The 11,880-nt window shown below is 37.0% G+C and overlaps 1 protein-coding gene across 1 annotated transcript in view; it reads right to left on the bottom strand.

Moving 5' to 3' along the window:
* Positions 1 to 10,879, bottom strand: part of PCGF6 (polycomb group ring finger 6) — a gene marked incomplete at its 5' end in the record, with an annotated part of 24,599 nt that extends 13,720 nt beyond the window's left edge. Inside the window, 6 exons of the mRNA XM_009573341.1 lie at positions 3,056 to 3,083; positions 6,998 to 7,106; positions 7,727 to 7,786; positions 8,607 to 8,662; positions 9,250 to 9,346; positions 10,780 to 10,879. Of these exons, the coding sequence (XP_009571636.1) occupies positions 3,056 to 3,083; positions 6,998 to 7,106; positions 7,727 to 7,786; positions 8,607 to 8,662; positions 9,250 to 9,346; positions 10,780 to 10,879 (450 nt within the window). The remainder of the gene's footprint in view (positions 1 to 3,055; positions 3,084 to 6,997; positions 7,107 to 7,726; positions 7,787 to 8,606; positions 8,663 to 9,249; positions 9,347 to 10,779) is intronic.
* Positions 10,880 to 11,880: the final 1,001 nt, after the last annotated feature.

The following is an 11,880-nucleotide window of genomic DNA, read 5'->3' as shown; positions in this document are numbered from 1 at the left end:
AAAACAACATTTAAAAATAACCAACTACCGACTTCAGTCCTATTTCACAATTAAGTTCTGGAGAATGATACTTGCTATTTATTCTGCATAGAAATTAGTATTACACAGCATTTTAAGAACTCCTCCCCCCACAACCGTTTACTCATTAGAAGCACATGAACTATTTCCTAAAGTTTCCTTATTTTCCCCAAATCAGGCTTGTGTACCAAATATGATTCAGATAATTAAACCATGTCATTTTATAATTCAAGGAGCTTAAGTCCTTTAGCATTCTAGAAGTATTATGGCTTGGGCTGGAATCAGCTTAATAGTCCATGAAATTCCAGAATCAATTAAAATATACTACTATGCAGAACACAAGGGCAAGACTGGTCTGAAATCTTTTTGTATCATTTCTAAATACTTTCACAGCAAGGACTGCAACGACAAGACATTTGTTATGCCAGCCTCAAAAATTTTAATGGGTTTCTCTTCTACAGATAAAATTTTAAACAGCTGACTGGTGATATGGGCAGCTAAGCGAAGAGGCACAAAGGCAGAGCAGATGACTGCATTCAGTGTGATAAATGGATTACCTTTTGTGTCAATTAATTGGATTTTTATGTTGACTTCTGAACAGCTGTGATTTACTATCCAGGTTAATCATATTCTTTCAATTTGAAAGAAGGGTCAGAGGGTCATGGACTACCCTTGAATTCAATCATGAATTTAAATATGTATCCATGATAACTGTGGTTTTGGAACAACATTTTGATTTATTCATGTACAAGAGCTAGAAATGACAGTCAGACCTGATCTAGGGAACCATGATGCTGCAAGCTTGATGATGCTGAATTTATGCTTGCTGCATGTATAAATCACAGTTTATGGCCACGGACCTTGTAACCTGTTCTGTCCCCCCCATTCCCACTTAAAAAAAAAAAAAAAAGGTTGAAAACCCTTCATAAATGAAGTTCAACATCTAGTTCAGAAAAATAAGACAGAAACAATTGAGGACAGAGCAATGCTAAAAATGCATCAGGGTATGTTTTGTGAGAAGTGGCTATGAAAGAGGATTTTGAATGTTGATGAGTAAACCTCTTTGTCATGAAGTGGAATAAAAAAGCATGAAGATATAAAGTGCAATGAAGAAAACAAGGATAGAAAGGAAGAAGAGATAGAGTGAAGCGGGGGGTTAACATACAGCAAGGAATTTGAGTAATGGTGGGCAGCCTTTCATCTTCAACATCCTCAGAACACTAGAGTTAAAGTGAGCAGGAACATTTATGGCTTAAAAGAGAAAAAAACCCAAAAAAACCCCACTTACACAAACAAACAAAAAAATCCCTTTCTTGAATCACAAACGCTCTTTAATGATGTTCGAGCCAAGTATCTTTTTTAAAAGGCAAAACTATTCACATTGGAATGGCATGTTTCAGAGGAAGTAAGTGTCTGACACAAATTTTAATATTACAACACGTAAGTTAATAAAATGGTTGAACTGCCCTACAGTCATTCTTGTGTGGCCCAAAATGAATGGGATAAAAAACAAAGCAGAAAGAAGGGCAAATATGAGACAGGAAAGATGGGAGGTGATACAAGGGCAAGAAGATGAAAAAAACCAGTGTGAACTGTAAGAGTAAAAAGAAGAAAAAAATGCTGGGTAGGTGTAGTGATGTAACAGATGAAGAAAATTGACTGCAGGTATTTTCAGGAACATTCACCCCCTTCTACAGATTAATTTTGTTTTACAAAACTATACTCACATTTCAAGTCTTTGTGAAAATTCTTATTTCTGTATTTGAAAGTTTGAAATTGCCTCCTAAGCTCTGCCATAACAAATATAATTACTATTAAAAATAGTATGAATGACTGCAATCAAACCTAACAGTTCAGATTTGTGCCTGGAAAGATATTGATTAGAAATCAACTCTGCTGAAAAGGAAATTAGTAAAATGGTACAATCAGGAAAATTAATATTTTAAATAATAATATCAAAAGCATTACTAATGCTTTTTTCTCAAATTCTTCAATAGTAAAATTTTCCTGCTAACTGTACCAGTTAGGTGTCTCTCACATTCTATTATTCTGTGCCATTCCGTCTTTTGAGTCCTACGACTCCAATACAATGAAAGATTAAATGCAACATATACTGAGTAATTTTAAATTACACCTCCTTCTTATCCTTGAATAGAGTCTTGTTTTCTAAATGTTTAGCCAAAATAGTGGAATGATACACACTGAGCATCTCTAACTACAGCATATGAAATCATGAAGGCAGTACACAATGTGCAGTTCCTCTATGAATTTTTACCGAAGCGGCTCAGTAAGAAGATCTGTATTGGAAGAAGAGCCACATTCTTTAGCAAGGATCGGGAACGCTATTTTTCATTTAGCAGAACACCCACCCTTCAGACAACAAATGTTATTAGTGAAGGGATGGAGAAAAGAATAAGCTTTCTGCTGGCTAAGGAAGTGTATTGTGCCGTCTAGACAATTTGCATAATTTTTTTTGTTATATGTTTAAGCACATAGCAATTTATTATACTTATATTTTTATACCTGAGGCTACGCTTCCTCTGAATAACCTATGCAAGCTTTCCACTACAATTAGAGAATCTTCTTCAAAAGAAGTGTCCCTGCTCACTGCAGGGGGGTTGGACTAGATGACCTTTAAAGGTCCCTTCCAACCCAAACTATTCTATGATTCTAAAATCCAGTATTTTAGACAATGTCTACACTTTTGTTTAGGATTCAAGTAAAAGCCATAGTAGTGCACCATGGAGAGAGATGCAAGAATAACAAGCTAGAATCACCTAGGTGAAATTTCATGAGTATCATTTCCATTCTCCCACCAAAACTTTAATTACGTAGCCTCAGAAGCATTCTTTTCCTATTCTGTGATGCCATACAATAACACATTTGAAAGTACTCTGTAATCCAAGGTTGATTATTACTATGCTGATGAAAGTTGAGGCTGCACTCAGTGTAAGAAAAACAAACTACATTAAATACGTTCAGGTTACACATATTTCTGAAGTAAATCGTAAGAGAAAAATTCAAATCACATCTGCACCTTAAAATTCCCTGTGCCTTCGTTAGCTCTGAAAAACAAGAGAAGAGTAAACACAATCAATATTGCTAAGGTTAACAGTTATTAACAGCCTCAAGCTCTTTATTATAATAGTGACTTACTGATTTAGTAGTCTGGCATATCAAGCTTAATTTCTGAATCATGCTTTTCCTTTCATTAAGCTCTAATACATGAAATAATATTATACTAAATTTATGTATCTTCTTCTCCTACCCTTTATTTGGTATACTCCATTTTTCTTGTGAATTCAGCTATTTATGACTTTAAGGTTTGTCTACATGAAATGGAAAACAACCAACACAGCCTAAAGCCATTTTTAAACCAACATAACATCCATTTTCACAGGAATAGGTTGTAATATTAATGCTGCTTAAACATCCATACTTCATCATCCTTGGTATTTGGAACTTTAACAGACAGTACCTAAGAAGTTGCTGACAGAACATGCCCAACCACCGAAGAGGCTTTATGGGCCAGTTGTTGGCCTTCCAGACTATTTATATCACAGGATTAATGCTAATGCTATCTAGGAACTCAGGAAAGCAGCAGGTGTTTCTCTGGAAGATGAAATACACACAAAGGTGGCAAATGACCAAATTCCCAGCTGGCTTCAACAGAGGTTCATTGATTTGCACAGTCTGAGCATGTGATCTACTACTGATCATCTATACTCCACACCTCCATCTTGTAGTGCAATTGTATAAATTTCTCAATTAATTAAGCCCAATTAATGACATTTCACTATTCTTGCATTGCATTAGCAAGTATGTACATATGAGAGGAAAAAATGCAGTATTTCATTGCACTGGAGAGGGCAAAAATCAAACATCACTATAAATCCACTATACTTCTATTGACCATTCGATATAGCAAACAAATGTATTTGTAATGCTTGTGCAGACCACACATTAGCGTGGCACTTCAAATTACTGCAATTGAGTATCTCCACTTCTAAACACATACTAGCTATCAGACAGAGTTAAGTAAAACTATAATCAAATTCTGCCACTGAAATGAAATTTAAAGTTACTAAGAAACAAACATAGAAAAGCTTTTCCACTACAGCTGTCATTTTCTTTGATACAGTTCCACAGCCACAGGAGACTAGGTAATATACTCTAAAGACACGATATAGACGGTCAGACTTTCAAGGTAACAATTTCTGATGGCTGGTCCAATCTACTCCAAGTTTTCTTAATCCAAAGAGCTTTCTTAATCTCTCATCACCAAGAAAAGCTCTTTGATTTTGACCTTTGAAGGGGAAAACATATTAACCCTAAAACATCTAAAGTATAAAAGAAGATCAAAGGTTAAAAAAGTCACTACAAGAAATTGCAAAGTAGATGCTGTTAAGCCATCATCCTTTTTTGGTTAGAAACATTCTGTGCTTCCTTCCACATAAGTAACATAAACACAGCAGACAGTTTCACATAGTATAGATGGTATTCGCACAGTATTACCTGCTTTGCTGCCAACACTGGAATGGAAGCTTGAAATAAAACTACCAGAAAAACAAATACAACAACATAGATTCAAAAGTCATTTTGTTTCACAGACAGGCAGATATATGTTTACTAGTTTTGAGGTCTAAGTTGCCTGACATCTTCCTCTTGCTCTGAAAAAAGAAAAACGTACCTGCTGAGAATCACGGGGGCAGGGGGAAGAGGCGGGGTAGTAACCAGGAGACTTTCACAGTGGCGATCTAAACCAAGGTACTTTCACTACAATGAGTTCAAACTGTACCTAATCCTGCAGTCAAGACAATCTAAGGAAGCCTTCCTACAGAGTCACCAAGAGTTCCAACCTGAAAAGGACATCCTTGGAACTAAAATCTAATTCCCGTTTTTAAAGTCATTTTACACTGAAATTATCATTGAAAAAGACGCGGGGCTGTTGGTATAAAAGCATGCTCCTATGCCCCTTCACTCCACATGCTCCCTCTGCCACCTGCCGGGCCAGCACAGCAGTGGCCGGTACCCATCACGGGTCCCAGAATGAGCATCCTTCAAACTCCTATCTAGATCCTAACTTAATGAGATACAGTCACAGCCAAGGCAATAAAATAACTGCATATTTTCTTAACATTCCTAACCCATCATAAATGTAGGGTAAATAGCATTATATTTTTTCTTTTGTACTGAGATTTTAGTCAAAGAATTTTACCTTATGTCTGTATTTATCCATTTAATCACATTTTACCCAATGGGGTAAAAAGCATGCCTGAGCACCAGGTCACTAGGACCCTGTACTAATTACACCGCATTGAAGGGAAAAAAGCCTTTATAAGTACAATTAAAAATTATATTTAAATTAAGTTTTGAGTGTACAATACACAACGGTCACAGGCTGAACAGCTATACAGCGTCTTTGCTTTCCTCTCCTGTTTGACACATGGCTCTCGGCTTTACTTACGACAAACCTGCTCTTGATGCAAAAGCACTAATTTCCTCATTCGCATTTCTTCAACCCATGAATGTATTTCCATACCATCCTGCTCAGGAGAACGGCAGTATAATACCTTGTTTAAAAAGAGGAACCTGGAGACAGACTGTGTTGAAAGGTAACCAAGAACTGCAAGTGCCCGATTTGGGACAGCAAAGATTGGATTTGTCTGCAGAACACTCGACACTACGGTTTTAGTCATGACTCCCACTGCTTTCAGCTGTGCTTGTGAGCATTCAGCACTTCTGCAAGTCAGGCATAAAGAAAATGAACACTGAAATTAAGTCAGGTATGTGGATTCACAAGGACATTGTATAGCACAGTCAGGCATCGTTCCCTAGAGGTTTAGCTCTAAGACCTTCTCTTTTCTTCCTGCAGTCCCACTCCTCATCCATTTAAAGAAATAAAGGAGCCATGTGATGGGCAACACAAAAATAAAGCCAACAAAATAAACACCCACAAACCACCACCTACCTGACCAAAATTACATACGGAGGAAATTTGCTCTGTACTCTGAATAAAGTGAGACACAGTGGAGACACTGGACACAACATATAAAAAGACTAGGACATGACGTCTACAAAGAGTGAGGTTGAATCAAGATGGTGTGCTTTGCTGCTAGAATTTCCCAATTTCTGAGGGCTTGATTTTACATCATTTGTGTAATAGTTTGCTATGATTACATATTGGGAGTTCTCTGAACATTTTGTTCAGACAGTGTCAGGCCAAAAGCAGGCACAATCCGGGTAGAAGGGTAACAGTTACCCCCACAATTGAGGTTCTGCACTGTGTGGTGCTAGCAGAGAAGTTACAGCTTTCTATCCTTTCTCAGTTACCCTCTCTCAACCACTAACATATAAATCTGCACATGGCCAAAGCAATACAATTTTTCCTTCTTGTGTTCCTGAAAACAACTCAAGTGTTTTGGCTAAATTTCTCCCCACAATCCATGGCTAAAGGTGACTCCTGATACAAAAGCTCCAGCATAATCCATTAAAGTCTGGGAAACTGTCAGGCAAACTTAGTAGTAGACCACATTATTACCCCCACCTATAACATTTAGAGGAACACTACTCTTGCTGCTCAGGTTGTAGTTGCAGTCCCCGAGTTACATGAGCAAGTCCTGGCATAGTTGGCATTAATGGTACTGCCACCTACAGGGATTAAGGAAGTATTAATTATTATTATCATTCAGTTTACTGAGACTACACTACTTTCTTAAAAATAAAATAAACACATATAAGTTTCAAAACTACACTTTTTAGGAAGCTATTTGCAGAGGAAGACACCTTACACATTTAATTATCTGCATCATCTAGCTATGCACAGTTGGCTGTCACTATTGCACTGTAAGTTAAAACCATTGCTATTCAAGATGGAGGAAATGCACATTCAATGAAAACTAAGAGCCAGTAACGGTCCAACACACACAAGCAGCACCCTCACGTCAGTCACGTGCTGTTACATTTGCCTGCAACTCACCCAATGAACTCCAGAAGTATGGAGATGTCAAGTTCTGGTGGGATCCGGAACACGGAGCCCAGAACTTTTCGAGGTCTTCCTCTGCTCACTGGAACTGGCTGTGGGACAGCTAAAATATTCAAATAGCCAAAATGCAAACACAACTTGAAATAAAAGCAGCGTAAGACACTAACATGCGCCAAGCAAAACAGATGAGCTCATAGGGAAAAAGAGCCCATGCAATTCATCCTATTTTTTTTTATGACTAAATCAGCTCTTTATACATTTCATGCTGTGTATCTGAACCAGCATTTTATTAGCTTTCAGCGTGGCATGTCTCCAAAGAGCTGTTTATTTGATAGTAAGACAAAAAAATAATTAGAATAATCCCTCATCTGTCAACAGACTTTGAAGTTCTTATTTTTACTCCTTTGTAACGTCTATTATTTATTAAGGGCCAGAAAATAAAATTAATGAACATTTTATATATATTTCCTGGTTGTAGGCAAAATATAATCTGTTTAAAAAAAATCCAACCATGATCTGGGTTTAAGTGCTGCCAGATCCATCTTCTATTTTTGTAATTTGAGAACTGTGACAAGTCACAGTTATCAGACAACCAAGAACCCCGTATTTCCAATACTACACATCTTCTTCAGTTGTGAGCTAATATTTCAAGGAAAGCCCTTAAGAATAAATGGTATAATAAGTATTTCCTTAACAGTGTCCTCTAAAGTGATTACAGCTTACCTGGTTTGGGCACTTCTAATCCTCTTTCTTTATAGAAGTCATGCATTTGTTTTTTCTCTCCTGAAAAAAACCCACAATACAGAACAGATTGGAATGTTACTTCAGATGCTGAGAATATCCATATAGTTTCCAATGGTCAGAACACCAGAAACTTTCCAAACTCCCACAGACCTTCACCATCACTAGCACTCCATACAAGGCTGGGACACTTAAGATACCGGGACTAAGAGTTTGTTAGTAAAAACTGGGAAGAAATCAGACAAACTGGCCATAAATCATACTGAAATAGCTGCAAAACCTAGCATCCTTCTGGCTGTCGTGACTCTATTTTTGTACTATCTATGGGCTGTCATGACTCTATTTTTATACCATCTATAGTCCATATATATCCACCAGATGTGTATATTTCACCCAGGTGGACTGTGCAGATTCACTGGCTCCCCAAGTTCAAGGTAAATGACATGTGACAGTGAACACACCTAAAGTCAGAAAAAATACATGTGGCAGTGAGTAAAAAATAAAAGCATTTGAGAGAATCAGTCTTAGCAACTTTTTTTCAACTGAGGCAAGTGAATTTATTAGATGGAATGATATTTTCTGTACTTACACAAAAACATGAGGCATGACTACGAAATATTATCCATTATGTTTATCTGAATACAGTGACACCTGCGTTTCATCAGATAGGGTACATACCGCTACCCATAACAGCATTTAGCAGCCAGAAAGATGCCAGCTGGCACAGTTAATTCATTAAGATTTATAACCAAACATTACAAAACTATTTTAAAGAGCCCAGAGTAGAAGCGGGGCTTTGAATTACTCTGTTTTCTGTTCAGTCTTTGCAATCTCTAGATGGTAATAAAATAAAGGGACTTACTTTCCTCCAAATTGACAACTAATTTATAGACTATGTCTTGCAGTTGCCGATCCAGCCTATCAAAGAGAAAAAAAATGAAAGCGTCTTTGGTGCAGTACAGAATAGTTTTCATTAAATAGTAACAGAGATGCTAAATACACTGTTGAAATATGACTATACATAGAGAGTGACAGAGCAGCAACGCCGTATCTGCCTAAATTTGTGTCCTGACAGCAGAGCTGCAACAGAAGAAGCCATGTAAAGTTAAAAGCACCACCCCTCAAGAATTCCTGAACAGTTCGAGAAACTAAAACTCAATTCTGAGAGCTAATAAGTATACCATGCCAACAAAGCTTCATCTAAAAGGAAATCAAAGGAAATAGTTAAGATCTTGTATCACCTCTAACACTGAGCAAATGCATAAAAATACGCAGGGTGGGGGGTAAGAAACCCTAGAAAGGGATACAAACTAGATAAAACAAGAAATTGAGTATTTTTATCTTCACTATTGAGACGAAGCTTATATAAACAAAGAACACAATGTGTTTCTTGTAACTGTTCCTTCATTTGAAATAGGAAAGCACTACAAGTCTGCAAAACATTTAAAAGCAAGCAGCAAAACCTGAAAAAAATTATACCTATAAAAATGACATGAACTTATTACCTGATATTATAAAGGGGCTGTGTCTGATGTACAACGATATTGCACTTTGGACATCTGTTGCTATAGTAGAAGTGTCTCACTATGCAGCTTTTACAAACTATAAAGAAAAGAAATCCCATAAAAGTCATATGTCCATTATACAATACCGTCTGCTTAAGCAAGAGGAACAATTACACCCAGACTTCTCAAATAAAATTTGTCAGAGACAAAATGAAGCAAGTTTTTCAACTTTAAAACTCAAGTAAACAGCAGCTCTTTGTCTGTACAAGATACAACACTCTTGAATATTCAATTAGGATTATTTCTATGAACAATCCTAATCCAACTGATGCAACAGTAGGTGTTCAATGTCATAACTGTGTTACCCAGAACAAGAGTAGAGCTAAGACAACAGAATACTGACTGTTGCACACAAAAGGTTTGCTGAAAAGCACCCTACAAGCAGTTTCAATAGAAAAACCAAGGTAAGAAATTATAATTCTACCATTTTCATTGTATTTTAGATGTACTTCAAAAATTTGGAAGGAAAGCTAATGAGTGGAAATATCTAGAATAACTAACTTACTATTGAATCAGCTCCATATCAGCCTGAACACATCAAACTTTTCCACAACATTTACCAGGAAACTTCTAAGAGATCACCACAGTTGCACTTCCAACATTATGCTGTCCTTACTAACAGCTGTGCATTTTCCTAAATTACAGACTGCACTGAATATTACATAGATCAAACTAGTAAGAAGTGCCCCATTAAAAAAAAAAACAGAAAAAAAGGAGAGAGAGGGGAAAAAAAAAAAAAGAAGAGATTTCCCTCTACGTAGCGTTAGTGGCTGGAAGGACTAGGAAGTTGAGATTCTTGGATTCAGGTAGGAACCGGGGTGTGGCTGAAAGAGCCACCTTCACAGAAAGGGATTTATTAGCTTTGAGAGAAAATAGTTCTGTTAGCAATGGAAAAACTGTTAACATAACACAAGGATTGAGGGGAAAAATAACAAGACAAGAACATTATTTTTATTATCCATCTATTTCTATTCATCAGGCTATAGACTATTATTCCATGGGTGCATATAACTATTTCTGTATCTGAACTGGTATTTCCACACAGCCGCTTACTGAGTTTTGTGAACCTACAAGCTCACATCAGCAACAGTTTAGGAAACTCTCTAGTCCATTATGAGCAGGGCCACTCAACTTTCTTTTCACAGTTACGTACTCAAATTCCTAGAGGCTACTTAAAAAAAAAAAAAAAAGTATGTAGTAGTAGTAGCTCTGTTTTTTTTTACTTGGGCTTTATCATTCCCTACATCATCTTCTCTCTTAACCTGGGAAACTAAGCTGACTTCATGATTGATTGATTTAATGATTTTCTGATGCTTAAAATATCCACAAATATATTTTCCTTCAGGAACAGAATAAACACAACCACATTCACATCAAACAGAATTACCTTTGTGAAGCCAGAATGTATCAACAGCTAATTTTTGTTTGAATTTGCAACTAAACTCTTAGAATGACAATACTGATACTTACAGGTATGCAGACATTCTGTAATAGTTGTAGCATCAATAAAGTAACCTTTGCAGATGGAACACAAGATGTAAGGGGTCAACTCTGCGAGGTTTATCATACGCTACAAACAAAGACAGTTTGCAAGAGTTTGAGGACACAGGCTAAGCCATGAAATTTCCTGACTGCAGCAAAATATCACAGCCTTAAACAATGAAAAAAGTCTGGAGCAACATGCTATAGAAATGGGTTTTCCTAAGAGGTCAATCATTCTTCATATATAGCTTTTTTCTAAAGACTTTCATCTAGTCTTCTGAATTAACCTTTTTGTGAATAGCAATCCAATTTGTTTCATGAATCATATCTGAAAAGCAAACTATAAACAACGCTTTTGGGAAAAGTTCTTTTGGATAGTCTTTAACAGGCTATCACATAATCAGCAAGCCTGAAGTAGATACTGGTAGCAAATAATATCATTATTTGAAAATGCTCAGCAAGTGTGTTGGGGCCCCCAATCAAGATATATAACTAGTACCGTCTATTGTTTCTACACAGTTAGGGATTATACAAATACATATTGAAGCAGAGACTGAAATTTCACTGCTCTGAATTCCGGTTATGAAGTACATTTATCAGGAATGCATACATGTAGTTTCACAACAATTTTCCTGTCAGAAGTCTACTATTTCAAAAAGAACAAATTTATTCTATAGCAATGATCTGAGATCTGTCTGAGAAAGGTAACATATTAGATTTTTACGTTCCGTTTCCTCTAGTCTCAAAGCCAGGCTAAGGGTCTTTCTTTTCCTTGATGACACCATTCATTTCGCCCACACGCCACCATTTACCACCCTCTCAGCTATGCCAAGAGTTTGTAAAGGCTTCATTTAAATGAGACAGATAAAATGAACTTGGGTAATAATAAAAAGCCTATTACCATACGGCTTACGCTGCCTAAGCAGGGGTCCAGATTCGCATCTGGAAGTTTTCAGAAGTCCCCAAAAGCACGTAAGTTGAAGTCCACTGCTTACAGGACTTGCCTGAAAACCGGACTTCTGCAGACGCCAGGCCTCACCTGGAGACGTTGCGTTTCACACCCAGCAGCCTCCCCGCAGCAGGGTAGGC

Source organism: Fulmarus glacialis, unplaced genomic scaffold (genome assembly GCF_000690835.1).
Source record: "Fulmarus glacialis isolate BGI_N327 unplaced genomic scaffold, ASM69083v1 scaffold7522, whole genome shotgun sequence".
NCBI classification, from domain to species: Eukaryota; Metazoa; Chordata; class Aves; order Procellariiformes; family Procellariidae; genus Fulmarus; species Fulmarus glacialis.
Note: the sequence above shows the minus strand (reverse complement) of the source record. Positions and strands in the feature narration are given on the sequence as shown.